This window comes from Hipposideros armiger, unplaced genomic scaffold (assembly GCF_001890085.2).
Source record: "Hipposideros armiger isolate ML-2016 unplaced genomic scaffold, ASM189008v1 scaffold_86, whole genome shotgun sequence".
Classification (NCBI taxonomy): Eukaryota; Metazoa; Chordata; class Mammalia; order Chiroptera; family Hipposideridae; genus Hipposideros; species Hipposideros armiger.
In genome coordinates this window covers 3,283,386-3,300,245 of record NW_017731436.1, presented here as the reverse complement: position 1 = coordinate 3,300,245, position 16,860 = coordinate 3,283,386, and the positions used below count along the sequence as shown (strand labels likewise).

The 16,860-nt window shown below is 42.5% G+C and overlaps 1 protein-coding gene across 2 annotated transcripts in view; it reads right to left on the bottom strand.

The window, feature by feature from the left end:
• Positions 1 to 1,680: 1,680 nt before the first annotated feature.
• The window catches only part of CNKSR3 (CNKSR family member 3), a 96,929-nt gene continuing 81,749 nt past the window's right edge, over positions 1,681 to 16,860 (bottom strand). For both annotated transcript variants that reach the window (XM_019644165.1, XM_019644166.1), the window contains 4 exons: positions 14,720 to 14,841; positions 11,731 to 11,939; positions 11,143 to 11,232; positions 1,681 to 8,698 (listed from right to left, as the gene is read on the bottom strand). In XM_019644165.1, the coding sequence (XP_019499710.1) occupies positions 8,400 to 8,698; positions 11,143 to 11,232; positions 11,731 to 11,939; positions 14,720 to 14,841 (720 nt within the window). In that variant the 3' untranslated portion in view covers positions 1,681 to 8,399. The remainder of the gene's footprint in view (positions 8,699 to 11,142; positions 11,233 to 11,730; positions 11,940 to 14,719; positions 14,842 to 16,860) is intronic.

The following is a 16,860-nucleotide window of genomic DNA, read 5'->3' as shown; positions in this document are numbered from 1 at the left end:
ACCCACAGGACAACGGCCGAAGGACAGCATGATTTTAAAACGCGACTCTCATGTCTCAGGCAGTATCAGCAGCGTTGTTTGTTGTCTCCAAACACAGCAACAATATTCTCAGTGGTTCCATCACTCAACCCCTTGGGATGAAGGTTCTTAGCAATATTTTACTATCTAGTCAACACCCTGAGTATTTATACACTTGGTTTTCTCGGGCCCGAATTACTCTCCTTCAACCAAACATCATACAACTGAACTGGTTCTCCATCTTGCCTAAATTTAGAGAAACTTTCTTTTGCTCGCCTCCCCATTATGAATTTTCCAATGCCTAACTTGAAACTGCCTGTATGAGTTTTAAATGAGTCCTTTGTAGACTTCTGAAAGGGCTTACATTCTCAGCAGTTACTGTAATCCTGTAACCAGAGAAGCTGTTGTTGACGGCCAAGGTTTATTCTTCCTATAAATATGATTGACTTCTGACACCTGGTATAATTTTTTCTCTAGAATGAGAACCAATGTAATGAAATTCTAGAGGTAGTAGTCTGAAATAACAAAACAAAACAAAAAAACACCTTAATATAAAAACTTTTTGCACAGAAAATTTTAATATTTTTTCTAACTTTTTTCTGACTGCACGGTCACTGATTCTACCATCTAGCTCCTTCAGTAATATTGGCTCTACCTACCATGTGAGTTATACAGAAAGGTTCTTAATCCAAGCTGAAGAGCCAAACATCTAACTAACAGGATGAGTCAATGCTATAAAAATAACAGGAAACATCAATTAATTTTGTCCAGAGGAGGGTCAAGGAGAGCCTCATAAGGATGACCTTGGGAGTAACCTCAGTGACAGGACCTACAAGGATGAGTTCATCCTCGGGATTTAAAAATCCAGAACTAAGTGCTAAGGAAGAAGTTAAGGAAGAGCATTAGCTAAAAGTAACTAGTTGCTAGTTAAAACTAACAAACAAACCAGATCTTGCACCATAAGACAGTATTTTATGCTGTCTAAAGAGTATAATTCAATTAACACCATTGAATAGAATACACTCTAAGGAGGCTTCAGTGGCCTTCCTTCATTAGGGAGAAATCTGAAAAGGTGACACGTCCAAGTAAAAGACAGTCCTCTAAACAAGGTTCGCTTAAATGTTTTTTCACTCATTTAAATGTCCTAAGAGCTAAAGGAGAAACAAATCTTGAAAGGTCTTGGTTTAGTTATTTTCTGCTCCAAAATTCAATGTCTAGTTCTTGGGTTTTTTTGTTTTGTTTTGGGTTTTTTTTGGTTTGTTTGCTGTTTTGTTTTGTTTTGCTTTAATTGCTAATCTGATCTGAACACCCATGGCCAGCCATTGTCTACGCCTGGCACTGCCATGAGGACAAATAATAAAATGCCAATTCAATCAATCCAGCCTGTTTGTCCTCCCTTTTTCCTAGGAATTAAACAGATTAGTTCCTAGGAAATCAACAGATGAATAAATCAAATTTGAGGGTTATCATTCAGTGTTCAGGGAAGCGGGGGTGAGCAATCCAGGGAGGGTGACAACTAGCACAAAATCCAACTGTGACACAGCACAGAACAGAATTGAGTTTTGCTAGGAGAAAGGTGCAGAAAAATATGATCTCTGTCCTCGGGGCATTTGCAATCTACTAGGTTGAACCATACAAGCTGCTGATTATGTAGGTTGTTACTTCTTATGGCCAAATAGCCACACATTCAAATGGTTCCACCTAACAGAGAAGGGAGACAAACACAAGAGCTCAAGCCAGAAAATGGCTGGGGAATTCTCCTCAGAAAGTATAGTCACAGTTCCACTCTATTCCCATGGCACAGACAAATAAACCACGACTCGTGGGAAATCATAACCAGACTCTGTGCACAAAGTCTTTCCAGAAACAACATTCACGACTACGGTGTCTGCATTAGCTAAGCCTCTGTTGGTCTCAGTCTGGCTGATACACTGCTCAAGCCCAGATGGTTGGAAGTCAGACACAACTCAATTAACCAAAGGAAAGCCGAACCTACCAACCATTTTCCAGCTCCCTTTATCCCTCCCATAGTTTCTCTCCCTATTTTTCCCTGGACCTACCAAATCCTTAGTTGGGGGAGGCATGCAGGGACTGTTATTTTCAGCTTCTGCCAAGGCCACAAAGTCTCTTAGTGTTATATTTATGGGAGAGTTCTATTTCCTGAGGCGTTTCAAAATAGGTCCCATGCTGCATCATTCCTTGTTTTCTAATGCTATGAAACACAGGAGCAAGTTTAGGGGTAACACTTCAAGCCAGGGATGGGAGGCAAATCATTCAGCCACCTAGGAGATGGGGGAAATGCTTAGATTTCTTTTGTTTCCATATATCATTTTGTGGAAGAGCATTGGGAGGGAATTAAAGAGAAAAGGTATGCTAATGACAAATCAAGTCAATGTTAAAATAATACTCTATTATTCTGAGTGTGTCCAGTCATAGGCTTTCATCATTTCCTGAGTTCTGACTCAGCCAAAACCTCTGGGTAGCTCCGATTTGCACCACTAAAAACCGCATTTCCAGCCCACAAACTACACAGCAGCCTTCTGATGGTGTGACAATGGCAATATTTTGCTGGTTATAGACAAAAGAATGAGCAATTCCCTGCTGACTGGTTCTGAAGAGGCCTTACTTACTAGAGGTTAAGATGCCATAAACTCTACTACTAGAATATTAAGTTCCATGCTCTAGATTACACTCAGGGCCTTGCAAATATTATCCACTCTAATCCCCATAAGCCCACGAAGTAGAGTCTGTTATTATCCCCATTTCATAGATAACTGGGGAACAGAGAGATAAGTAACTTACTTCAAGTCGCAGAGCTTGTAAGCAGTAAAGTGGAACAGCTGGGTTACCTGACTTCAAAACCTGAGCCCCCGACTGCTTCTAACTACTTGAAGCCAATTTCCAAAAGTCAAAGGCTTCTAAATGAGTACGAATTCCTGAAATCTATCCACTCTTATCCAAGCACAGCCTCAGCTGGAATGACAGAGAGGTACATATGAGTAAGAAAACAGAACCCGACACCCACAAAATTAAAAGGACAGTTTCTTACTTGATAGACAATACTACTTTATATTAAATTTCATTTTTAAAGCTCTTTCATGTTTAAAACAAATCAAAATGTTCAGACCAAGATATGTCAAAACGGTGAAGGAATATCTTAAAATCCAGTCTTTGTCACCCTAAAAATAGTTACCTAATTAATCCCTTAAATGATTTTTTTCCCGTTTTCTCTCCTTTAATCATTCCTTCACCCACACTTGCGTGCTTACAATGCTCTGAAGCAGGGGGGAGGAAATGAGAATATCCGTATTCCTGGATCCCTGGATTTCAGGAGGGCTGAATCCCTTCTTAAAGCAGCTCTGAGGTTTCCATCTTCCTTTTCCCTACAGGTTCAGTTTCACAACTTTTCAGAGAAACAAGAGGCGCGGTAAAGGACAGCGTGTGTGATATCCGGCTGCAAGCCTGACCTAAACAATCCAGCTGTGAACCGTCTTCCTCTGAGCAGTGACTCCAGAGAAGCAGGTGGGGTCCCAGGAGACAACGAAGGATACAAACCCACCTTACTCAGCTGTAGCGTATGAGGAGTCGAGTGACCCAGAAGATGAGCTTCCTTAAACATTGCCGTAAAATTTCAGATTATGCCTAGGGATGATCAGGTTACAGCCAGGATCTAGTTCCTAATAACCCAACACCATGTGCATTTCTAAGGCGAGCTGAGTAGGTGCCCCAAAAGTTCTGAAAGACCGTGTGACTGCCTCCTGGCTAAGTGACATTATTTTGTTGATTGCGGACAAGAGCTCTCTCCTCTTTCCTCATCAGTAAGCCACAGGACATTATTACAGAAGGGCTTTTGTAGTTAGAAAAAATTCTCTTCTATACATACACACTCACACATGGTTTGGGGTAGACCGCACATCCCTAAAACTAGAGAAAAACAGCCTTCTGGCAAACCTGAATTTGCTGTAATCTTTTTCCTTTACTTTACTTGTATGTTAAACCTCACATTTCTCAAATCTTTGTCAAACCAGCACACTTCCAGCAATAATTCTGTCCAAAACTAAATAAAACTCCTAAGGCAAAACTTAGCAGTTGAGAAATTTCCAGAAAATGATAAGGTGAATTTTAGAGTAAGATGAATATTTTTTTCTAATCCCATATCCTACAGGTTATAAATTCTATATTTAAGTCCCGTTAGGGATCACAAAACACGTCCTATGGTCTTACTAGGCTTCACCATGCAAGGCCTTTCACATATTTGAAGAAACATCAGAAAGGTCAGCTTCTGTGTGCACTTTAAGCCAGTTTTAATCAATAAATTTGTAAATACTCACCTTCCAAGTGATTCGCATGAATGTATAAAAAATTACACAAGCAGAGTAACTCCAAAAATAAATAAAATCAAGTGCCATTGCCCAAGCCCAAAAGTGGCCATACCAAAAGTAGCTTATTCCTTTTCAAGGTGTCCGCCTCCCATATACTCTCCAAGGAAGCAGCTGGCTGTAGTCTCATCCCAAAGGAAATTATACAATGATTCTGTTCACAAGGGTGGGGGCAGAAAGGGAATCACTTTTCTGTAAAGACTAATCACAGATACGCTACGTGAAAACATCCAAATTAGGGCTCTGTGGCCATCCCATTCATGCCATGGTGGCAAAAAAAAACCAACATGATGGTTATTCTTTTTTGTTTTTTGTTTTGTTTGTTCAGTTATGATGGCTATTCTTTGCTCGTAATATTCAAATGTCAGAGATTTCCTTACTCAAGCTCTTTAGAGGATCAAAAGTTATGTGTCAATACGTCTCAGGGCTCTCTGAAAGCTCACAAACTGAAATTTGTTTGTTATTCCATGTGTTTGAATATTCATGGTCTTTGGACCAGAGAAGGCAACAACTGCTTGACTTTCAGAGGGGAAATCAGTCACAAAAACAACGCCCACAAAACTCATTCTACAACTTCCGGGTTAGGTAGGGAGAGAACTAAGGAGAGAGAAACAGGTGGAAAATGGACAAATACATAGCATGAAGACTGAAATGACACATAATGACGATAACAGGATTTTTAAAAAATCATTTGTTCTCAAAGGGATGGTACCGCTCCCTAGAGGTGGTTTTGGAAACGTGAGGGCTTTTAAGGTGCCAATGACTGGGAGGGCCACAAGTGGTAACAGATGGAGCTAGGATATTGCATATACCCTGTGGGTTAGAGCCCTAACAAAGGAGTCTCCCATCAACAACTTTCAATGGCCCCACCAAATGCTTCTGTAGGGGGAAACCCAGTTTAGAATTACGTGAGGCTCTAGACCTTATTTTATCTATAAACACACAGGGAATTCTTGGCCCAGTTTTAACACGTGTTGAATTTTTCAGGAATGCTTTTAGAGCATTCTGTATGTTGAGGGAAGCCTGAACAGCAATGATTACGCACAAGGACACCAGGGCTAGTTTGCTTCAGATTTAATCCCAGCTCTATTGTTATCAGCTGCATACCCTTGGCTACCTCCTGGCATATAAAATGGGAACAACAGTGGCACCCATCTCATGAAGCTGTTAAATATTTAGAATGATGCCAGGCACCCAGCAAGCACTCTATGTGTGTCGCTATTAGATTTCTGTTTTGTCTAGAATTGGCCACATTTTAGAAAATCATATTGCTGACGTAGGTCTGTTCTTGGCATTGAGATGCCAACATAACAGGCCTCTACTGTTCTGTCTTTGTAGCTGCCATGTCTGTGGTGATTTTATATATACATACAAGAATGAGCCTCGTTTCATTATTTCACCACATCTTGTGATATAATCATGCTAGAGCATTTACATATCAAAATAATTAGTTCATTAGAAAATATTTATATATTTATATGTTTATACTTCCATTAGGACATTAAATTGACGTATGTGTACAGAGGGCAGTTATAATTCCTATTAATTTCATTTTGGAATAGTAAATGGGGGTGACACGTTGGTGTGCAAAGGTAGGTTTTACCATCCTTGATTTTCACTTAATGACTGTGGTAGCATTTTAAAATCCTTATTATAAAAAGGGGCGTGTGTTGAATTGGGTCTGGCAGTAGTTTTAAAAAAATCACAGTTTTGAAGTATCATGTCAAAAAGTGTCATTCCGCATCTTCATATGTTAACACATGTCCTCCATTAAACCTGGGTTACTACTGAGGCAAGCGTTTTCCATCAGTTTCTAAGAAACAAGTATTAAGTTATTATTTCTATATCTCAGCAGTAGAGATACACATAAACTTTTTTTTAAAGAAGCAATCTATTTCTCAAACACAATTCAGGAGAAAACCCCAAATAAAAATAAACATGAAGCTGTGGAGGCTGACTGAAGGCAGGGAACCCGGGAACGTTTCCGGCCTTCCCTTAGGGCTTCAGGGAACAGTCCGAAAAACACCCATCTGATAGAGTAATTTAAATTGGGCACTGCCTATCGTTAAGACTGATCTCTGAAAACTCATTTTCAGGCTGGTCATTGGATCACAAGTGGCATTTTCTCCACAGAAAAGGAGTTAATCTCCAGCTAAGACCTCCAAAGCTATTTTACTTACTACTCAGCCCAACTAGAGCACTTAGAGTCCTCCCCTAAATCCAGGGAGTGACAGGAAGTGCTGCCGCCCCACTTTCTGGGCGTCAGGCCAGCTCCAGCTAACAGTGAAACGGGCAGGAGCTGGGTCCTTTGCCACAGCTGCCTCCTAGTCGCCAGGGCCCTATTAGCAGACCTCCCGGCCCCCATGCTTGGCCCTTCCATTGTGTTGTTAAGCACCTGATGAATCACACGTCCCGGCCTCTTCTGCCCTTGCTTCGCCAAACTCCTTTCCATTCCCCACGACACATCCATACTCTCCCTGCAATTTCCTTACAGGTGGACAACATGCCAGCCTGGCTGAATTCAATCATACAAATACCTGTCCCCTTAAGCCCATCAGGAGCATTTTAAAGGGAAGATAGATATTTACTAACTCCAGGAATCTCCAATGTGTTGAATTTCTGGAAGATCAGCCAAGTAAACAATTCCAGTGGTATGGGCAGGGGGGAGAAATGGGGTATGCTTTTGAATAGGGAGTACCAAGCTCTGCCTAGGGACGTGCCTCAGAAAATTTCCCAAATGTAATGTTACTTTACACACGCTTCCTGGACACTCCCATTTCTAATCCATAAAATCCCAAAATGCGTGGGTTTAGTTTGTTTTTAACAATAGCACTCAGGGTGGCACCAGCCATGGTGGTCACTCGTAAATCTGAAAACACCTTGAACACTCTTTTTCGTTGGCTTTCTGTTATGATGCAAAACAGAAATATTTCAATTACATGTGACTAAGAGTAGGAAAAATATACAACTGTATTTAAAACACTTAAATTAACGCGATAGTACTTTTCCATTCTAACAAAATATCATACATTCAGTTTAAACAAGAGTTAATAGATCCAGGCACGCTTTTCCAAAATACCTGATGCTAGTTGAAAAGTTGTGACCGTGAGACATCCCAAGATATTTCTAATGAGCAAAATGTGTACAATTTGGAAGAACCTGTCCATTCTGTTCTGGAAGCTAGACATTGAATAGGCCAATATGCAAACTGATGTATCTCTCGTCAACCTAAGCCTTATTGCTTCACTTTTCTGAATGATACTTTGGCTGCCAGCAAATCTTACGGCTTCTTCTCCTTTGAAGACAATAACATACAACAACAACAACAACAACACCCCTCAAAACAATCAACTTCTTTGTGTGTCATGAGCCCGATCTCAGCGTGTTTGTGTGTTTCTGAATTAACTGACCTGTACCGAGGTTGTTATGAAAAGGGAATGTACCCAGTGTCACAGGCCTCACACCTGTGCTCTGAGAGGCAGACACTTCCACACGTTCTTTCAAAGTCAAAGCTGCTACACTTGCAAATGTGGGGTGTGGCTTGAAAAATCAAAACCAAATGCTTCTCCACTGGTTTTTATAAGTGAAGAAGTTGGACCGCAAACCAACACATCTGTGTGGCAATGGCCACCAATTCGATCCCGCCCCCAAAACGAACAATACCCCAGTTCCTCCTCGTGACCGTAAGCCTTGGCAGCGGCTCCAGTTGGTAGAGTGTGGTTCTATGTCCCCACTCTAAGGAAACAAGAAAAGACAGACCCTACCCATGTCTTTCCTTCGGCCTCCACAAGCCAGCAGTTAGGACTCTTTAGATTTGTTCCCACCCAATTAATTCAAAATTCTGAGAGAGGCAGCACACAATTCTCCAAAAAAAAAATTTTTTAAAGCATTTGCATATGGTCTCTACATAATACTGTGGATGCAAATGACAACAGGTAGTCCACTGAGGAAGCAAGGCACTTGGGCGCAGGAGACAGTGAGGGGGTCTCCAGGAGGCAGGCCTCACTGAGTCAACAGTCTCAGGCGAGCAAACCAGCTGATCAGCAGGTTCGGTTCTGTGGAAGAGGACTTGGCCCCCGAGGACACGGCTTTCTTTTTGGTCCCTTCCTCCTGGAATGGGATGGTGGCACTGCTATGGAGATCTGAGCTGAGATAGCACCGGCTCCCTCGGATGTAGTCTGCGCCCCGGACCAGCTGCCTCTCCGTTGTGGGCCTCGAGAAGCGGTACGGGGGAGAGGGGCTTTCCTCGATGGTCGGAGGGATCCGTTCATTGCTGAAATACCGGCAAAGAGCATCCTCACCTGTTTTCAGACAAAGTGCACAAGTCCGTTAAAATAACCATCCGCCGCGTGGCACTGTTCAGCGGGCCGCTACCTGCCCAGGCCTCCGACGCCCTCTGGAAGTGGGCGCCGTCCCCTCCCCTCCTCCAGGGGATGGGATATTATACAAAGCCTTGCAGATGGCCAGGCCCACCCCGCTGGGTGTTTAGCAAACCAGAAATGGAAGAAGGCCATCATACTTCAGGCTGCCTTCGCACCTGAGAGGTGACACAAGGCAGGGCAGAGCCACAGAGCCCGCCCTTCTTTACCACTGTAAGAATTTCCATCATTTCACTTGGAAGCAAAACACAAAGAGAGAGAGCTGTATAATTCCATCACTCCTTTCCCATCTCTCCTCTCTCAGTGCCTGCCACGTTGTAGTGCATGCTGCTAACACACTGGTTCTTATCCTGGAATGTCCCTGAGGACCATTTAGAAAGGTGGGGGTGCCTTCAGTTGTCACCCTGAACGAAAGGGCAGGCACTATTCACCTTTAATGGACGGGGTCCAAAAACTTTAATGTTCTGCAATGCTTGGGACATTTCCAAACAAAGAAGAATGACCCTACCCTGGACGCCAGTAGACCCCCTGGGATGGGGCTGGGGGTGTTTACAAAACTGAATAGAAACCTACAATGCACATCACTTTGGCAACATATAGCATTCATTTCACCCAGAAATTCCACTCCTAAAAATGTACAAAGATCTATGTACAAGAGTGCTTATTGAAGCATTATTTACAATTGGAGGGAAAAAAACAGAAATAACCGAAATGCCCAACAATAGCAGACTGAATAAACAGGAGCTATCCCCAGAAGACGGATCACTAATGCAACTATTTAAAAAAATGTACTAGATAGTATTCACCTTACGTAGTTTTACTGACCATCCATTTCTTCCATTCTGCACATTTTTTTCTAAGTGTATGATATGTATATGTAGGAAGAAGATACACAAAACATTCAGAGTGATTATTTCTAGGTTGGGGACACAGAATAACAGTTGAGTTTTATTTTCTCATACCTTCTACATGTTTTTCAACGTACTTGTTTTGCTTTTGTAATCAAAGGGGAAAAGATACTTTCAAAAAGGGCCCATTGTCAGAAAGCCACATATTTATATGAAATGTCCAAAATAAGCCAATCCATAGAGACAGAAAGTAGATTAGTGGTTGCCAGGGGTTGGGGTAGGAAGGAATGTGTGGTGGCAGCTTACAGGTCGGGATTTCTTTCTGAGATGATAAAATGCTCTAGAATTAGATCGTGGTGATAGACACGCAACTCTATGAATATACGAAAACCACTCAATTATACACTTTAACAGGGTGAGTTTTTATGGTGTGTGGGTTATGTCTCCAAAAAGCTGTTATTGTTGAAGTGCCCATTGTGCAGACACCTTTTTCATTCTAAAATGATCATACAAGAAAAATGTGGAAAGTGGGACAGGGGTTCAAATATGTTTCCATTTACTGATTTCATACTCCCCACCCTACCCCATCTCTCAATACGTAAAAGAAATAAAAGGCTAAATCCGGGCTTAAAAGGCTAAAGGAATGGCAGTGAAGATGTTGACATTTCTGGATCTAAGCAAAGGACAGTCCTGCCACCTGCTGACTGCTCCACAGATTTTCACATGTCAACTACAGGTATCTTGGACCTTAGACATGTGTCTTCTCCCTTTGCCACCTTAGCACAGTCCAGGTGATATGGGTACTTGGGGGACAAACTTCATTGACCAAGTCCCAGGGAGATGTCAGGGTTGATCCCTTTGGCAGTAGGGCTTCCAGACTGTTTTTCTTCTTCCTTTTACTATCTGAGGCCTGCTGAACTTGAACTTTTCGCCTGCTTTGTTTCAGCACTGCAAAAGCAAAGTTATAATGCCCTGCCAGTGTCGATAATAAATAGGCAAAAAAAATAATAATATTTATAAACATTTCCCTCAACACCAGTGTAATAACCAGTAAATGATTCCAGGGTGAATTAAACACAAATTTCTTTTCCAACAGTAATTACTCTCTAATACAACAAGGATTTTGGAAGGGGGAAAAAAATCCATATCTGGTCCTGAAAAATCAAACAGACTCCAACAATAACAGTCACAAAATTTAGGATGAGATGGTTTCATGAATAATTTCTTTCTACTTGTTTAGAAATTGGGCTGTTACTGTCTATGGCCTTTTCAAAGCACACATTACTAAATTAGGAGATTTACAATCACTAACTAGGATTGCATAATCCTGCCACTCCAAAAATAAGTAGGATCCGAGAGATCTTCAGCCGTCCTGATTTTACAGATGAAAAGATGGGACTCAGAAAGCTAAGTCCTCTATCCAGTTATCATACCTTTATTATTCATAAATAATACTAGGGCTAATACTAGAGTCGGGCTCTTCCGACTCCTTATTTGATGCTACTTGCTTAAACTTACCTTTCTTCCCATGACCTCGAGGTCTGGCAAAAGGGTCCACGATCCCCATCCAGCTCCCATCCGCAGGCATGGACAAAGGCCGGGGCTTGCCTTCAGGAGGAGGGGAAAAAGAGTGACAGAGGATGAGTTTGGGGACTTAAGAGAATCCTTCCCTTTATTTGTAACATACACCACCACCCCCACAATATCACACTCACTTAAGCAGAAGCAGTAACATATTTTAAAATAAGGAAAGTATTTTAAAGCATCGTATTTCCGTAGCAAGCAATCAGGACAGGGGCGTGCTGAACTTGAGTCTGTGGGTGTACAGAGCAAAGCCACTCCAAAGTTAAAACCCAGGCTCCGAAAGCTAAAACTGTAATATGATCTCACCCACTGGGCTTTGGTGCCAGGCAAAGCAATGACTCAACAAGGCTCTGCTTTAGAGAGATGAATCAAGGTCTCATACTTAGAATTTCATTGAGGTTTATGTTTTCCTCGGATTACCCTTGGAGTCTGCCAAATTCATGCAACGGTTCCAAATAAGGAAGGGGGTGGGGAAGAGAAGAACAGCAAACAGCAGAGCAAAACAAACACTCGGAAACACACCGTAAGATGGGGTTTTCTGCCTCATTTTTGTGGGCAGAACACTGGTTTCCACTGAATAGCCAGGCAACTGATCCGAGTCGGCAATGGTAAATCTCCGTCTTCGACTTTCCTGGTCCAAAAAGGAATTTGGGGACTCCGAACCCTTAGGACCAGGAAATGGTTTTGTACACTTGCTGAGTCCTCCAAAAACAGAACTCCAGTCCTCATCCCTGGAAGACAGTAGGCAATAATGAAGTAGCTTACAGAGATCCTCTCCCACCGAAGAATTATAGGAGACATACATAAGAAAACGTACATCCCCTTTTCCACTGCAGGAAAAAGCATTACTTTCTCAATTCCAGTTGCCCGTCAAATATAGAGAGATCCTGTTAAATGAGAGCAAATACCACAATCTGACTAAATAAGGGAAAATGAAACAATTTTCATGTTTTAAAATGGTACTAATATGCCTTTCAAAGACAGCCCTGGTTTCCCAGTACAGCTGTCCTATCCATCATTTGCCTGTTTACTACAGGAATCACAAGTGAAGGTGTGATCTGTCGGACACTTTTCCCATGCCCAGAGGAGCATCTTTGCCAAGGTCCAGCAAAGATGACACTCGATGTGTAATGGAGTTCTTAGATTTGAAAATTGTCAAAAAAGACAAAGGGGACTTTATAGTCCCTAGTGGGGAGTGTCTATTTCCTGCACTAAGTACAGAAACTGGCAGAAGTCGAGTCGGGTCATCCATTCCACCTTAATTCTTTCTAACTGTCAGTCTATAATAAAAAGTTAAAATTAATTTCAGTTGAGTCCCAGTTACCAATTGGTTACATTTTTTTGCATCTAATAAATTCCATGAGATGATCACTGTAAAAACTACTAAACAGGACACAGAGTCACCTGGGTGCAAAAACAATTGGAAGATCAGCCTGGTCTGTGTGGTGTTCCCAGAGAGCCAGCTGCCCGCGCTACACGCTTAAACCTGGCATACACCTTCCCCATTCACAAAACTTTCATGGCTCACCACCTCACCACGCATGCTCTGTAACCATTTGCATTTTTCATTCCTCAGAAAATATCCTTCATTAATGTGTGTGTGTGTGTGTGTGTGTGTGTCTCCCCCAAATAGTTTAAAAGCCCCAGTCTCGCGTCTCCTTTGCTATGGACATTATCCTTTTTTTTTTTTTTTAACCACTGCTTCTGTGACCCATCACTGAGACCCAGATAAGAACATTCAGGGTTGGGGGTTGGGGAGGATGTCCCACTACAGCTTCTGATAGAAAAACCCCCACACTGGTCATTGGTGAAACTGTCTTTTCCATATGCAAAGGCAACTACCTATCACTTTAAACACACTTAAGATCCCATGGCCACATGACCCTGGTCTGTGACTTCAGGGAAGAGTCCTGTCTAGCAACCAGAATGGCCCTGACCACCTAAGGTAACTGCTCTACATGCTGTGATAAGTTCTGGGCAAACCAAGACTCAAAGAAGAGCAAAATGACCTTAATTCTTCTTTGTGCCCAGAGAAGAAACACATTAGAAGCAAACTGTTCAGCTTACAACAACAACAAACAAACAAATGAAAAACTCCACTATAAAGTAAAATACCACTCTAAGTTCTGCCTGAACTTTGTCTTATGAAATAGTATAGCATAATTACATATTTCTCAATTTATTCTTGACCAGTTGACTAAGACACTGGCAGTTCTCTGGGGACAAAAACTCCATCTGTTTTGTGTAACCCAGCCCAACGCTAAATAAATTCATGTTGAATAAATGAGCCAGATTCTCTAGTTTTACCAGCATCAGTAAATATGTAAGTTGATATAAATAAACCTCTATTTCATACCTAAACCATCCCCTGCATAACGTTTGGTACAACCATCCTCATTATATCATATAACATTTCAGATAGCCATTAAGAAAGCAACGATCTGCAAGAATTTATAATAGACACACATACACATAAATACACACGCATGTGCAAATATAGTGCCCCCACACCTACATTCACATGTTGTTGTTTTTTTAAGTGTTATAAAGAACACATGTCCTTCAGCAAAATAAAGCTATAACTTCAGTTAATCTCCTCCCCAGAGAGGAATTTACCATGTAGTTCATGAAACTTCAACTTCAAGGACCACCAAACAGCCTCTTGCAATGTCCAGGGAGGAGCTAAAACAATTTCCCAAGAGCACTTGCTTTCATAAAGAGCCCCTTCCTCACCAAACTGTAAAGCTTCAGGACCCAGGAAACCTGGATCTGTTTCTACACTTCCCCCTAAAGCAGCGGTTCTCAACCTGTGGGTCGTGACCCCTTTGGGAGTCGAACGACCCTTTCACAGGGGTTGCCTAAGACCATCGGAAAACAAAAAGATATTTACATTACGAGTCATAACAGTAGCAAAATTACAGTTATAGTGTTGCAACGAAAATAATTTTATGGTTGGGGGTCACCACAACCTGAGGAACTGTATTAAGGGGTCGCGGCATTAGGAAGGTTGAGAACCGCTGCCCTAAAGGATCACGCTTTTTCCCCATTTCATTGAGATGCAATTGACATTAGTTTAAGATGTACAACATAATGATTTTAGATAGATAGATATATTGCGAAATGATCACTCCCAATAAGTCCACATCCATCACCTCACATAGTTACAAATTCTTTTTTTCTTGTGATGAGAACTTTTAAGATCTACTCTCTCAGCAACTTTCAAATACAAAAATACAGTATTGTGAGCTACAGGCACCATGCCGCCTATTACGTGCCCAGAACTTAGGAATCCTACAGCTGGAAGTCTGTGCTATGGACTGCCTTCATCCATGCCTCCCACTCCGGCACCCAACTCCAGGATCACACCTCTGAACAGCCATTTCAAGACTCAACCCTGTGACACTGGAATTCAGCCACGTTTCCTCTCGAGCTCCTCGTGGTCTTCACACCACCCTTAGCATCTCCAAGGACTCAGGAGACAGACACACCACGAAAACGGACACTGACATACCGGGGAGAGTAGGGAACAGCTGGCGGGGGAGGGATATAAAGATCCAGGATGGCTTGCTTCTTCTTCAGAGAGGTATCCATGGTGCTTTCAGGGGACTGGGTAGTCGTGGGAGGAGGCGAGGTCTGAAACGGGAGCAAGTGTGAAAGGGTGGAGGTTACCTCAGAGATTATTCTTGGTGCACACCTCCCCCTCCCCAAAGCCAGCAGCAGCCCCAAAGCCAGCAGCAGCCCCAGTGTACACAGGGGACGAGCTCATGCCCATGTTTACATCTACTAGCATCAGTCAACTTGTATTCTTCTTTGAGACACTCAGCACTAACCCGGAGTTCTGAAAGACTAGATGCATAGTGAGACATGAAGGCTTGGGAGCCAGGTGCCCGGGTAAAATTCTAGCTCAGAGAAAGTAATTTAAACACCTGTGCCTCAGTTTCCTCCTCTGAACAGAGCCATATGGACAGTACCTCTTGCACAGGGTTGCACTGAGGATTAAATGAATTAGTGCATACAAATCACTAACCATGCTACCACTGACCAGGAGTTATGGGCTCGGGACTCGGGACAGTGTAGATGCACCCCTGGCTATGCAGCAGTCCCACTTATATACGGGGATACATTCCAAGACCCCCAGTAGCTGCCAGAAACCACGATAGTACTGAAGTCTATATACACTATGTTTTTTCCTATATATACATGCCTATAATCAAGTTTAACTTACAAATTCGGCACAGTAGGACACTAACAATAACTAATAATAAAACATGACAACTGTAACAACATACTGTAATAAACGTTAAGTTGAACGTGGTCTCTCTCTCTCTCTCTCTCTCTCTCTCTCTCAAAATATCTGATAGCCAATCTGATGACCGAGATAGGTACTAAGGAACTAAAGGGCAGGTAGCGTCTACAACGTGGATACACTGGACAAAGGGATGGTTCACATCCCCGGCAGGGAGTGCAGGACACCAAGAGATTTCATCAGGCTACACAGAAGGTGAGCAAATGAAAACTGATGAGTTGTTTATTTCAGGAGTCCTCCACTTTTGGACCACAGTTGACCACATGGTTAACTGCGGGTAACTAAAACCACAGAAAGTGAAACCACAGGTAAGGGGGAACCCCTGTACCTCTTACTAGCTGTGTATCTCTGGGTAAATCACTGAACTTCTCTGTGCCTCATCTATAACATGGGAATAAAATGGGGGTGAGAACAGCACCAACACATGATAGCTGTCAGAATTGAGATAATACATGTAATGGGCGTAGCATACTGCTTGTCATGTATGCTGTTTAATTTAGCATTTATACACACACACACACACACACACACACACACATACAAGTGAATTTTTAAAATATAAAATCCACACAGCTTAATTTTAATTATGCTGTTGGTGTCAAAAGACCTATTTTTTTAAATCTCATATGAGAATCTTTTCTGCAGACTAACAAAAACAATGACAACCTTTTTCTGGTTGGCAAAGAAACAGCAAGGGAATCTCAGAGGCAAAGCACGAGGATATCTGGTGACGGTCAATGGCACACACTACATGAGAACTGTGCTATAGGCACTGGGCTCCTAACCCGATCTAGCCCGGATGGTGATGGATGACCCCAACGTCTCTGCAACAGGAGCTAGTTTCCAAGGTTTGGAAGGACTGGGACGGCTAGTGCTTACAGGGAAGCAGCCTCGTGTTCAGGGGAGACACCGAGGCGCAGAAACACGGGGTTAGTCTCTAGCCTCCTGTAGCGTAATCACCACATCCTGGATGCTGGCCATCAATGCATCATCTGTCAAGTCTGCTCAAGATGTAATCGATTAACATCTCCTCTCTGTTCATCTTGGACAATGTCTGAAAACACGGGGCCAGGATCCAGGCCCTTAGTAAGCAGAAGAAAAGTAAACTGGAGCATTTTCCCAGGCCAGGCACTCAACAAAAATTTCAACACTGATGATTACTTCTGGGTCGAGAACCCTCACTTACCACGACTGTGACCTAAAAACAGAACCATGACAGTGGCAGGATAACACTAATGATGTTGACAAGAATTAAAGAAGCTCCCTCCCAAAAGAGGTGGGTGCCCAGGCATAAAGAACCCTGAAGAGAGACGCGCAGAGCAACCTGGGGGCCGGGGCTGAGCACG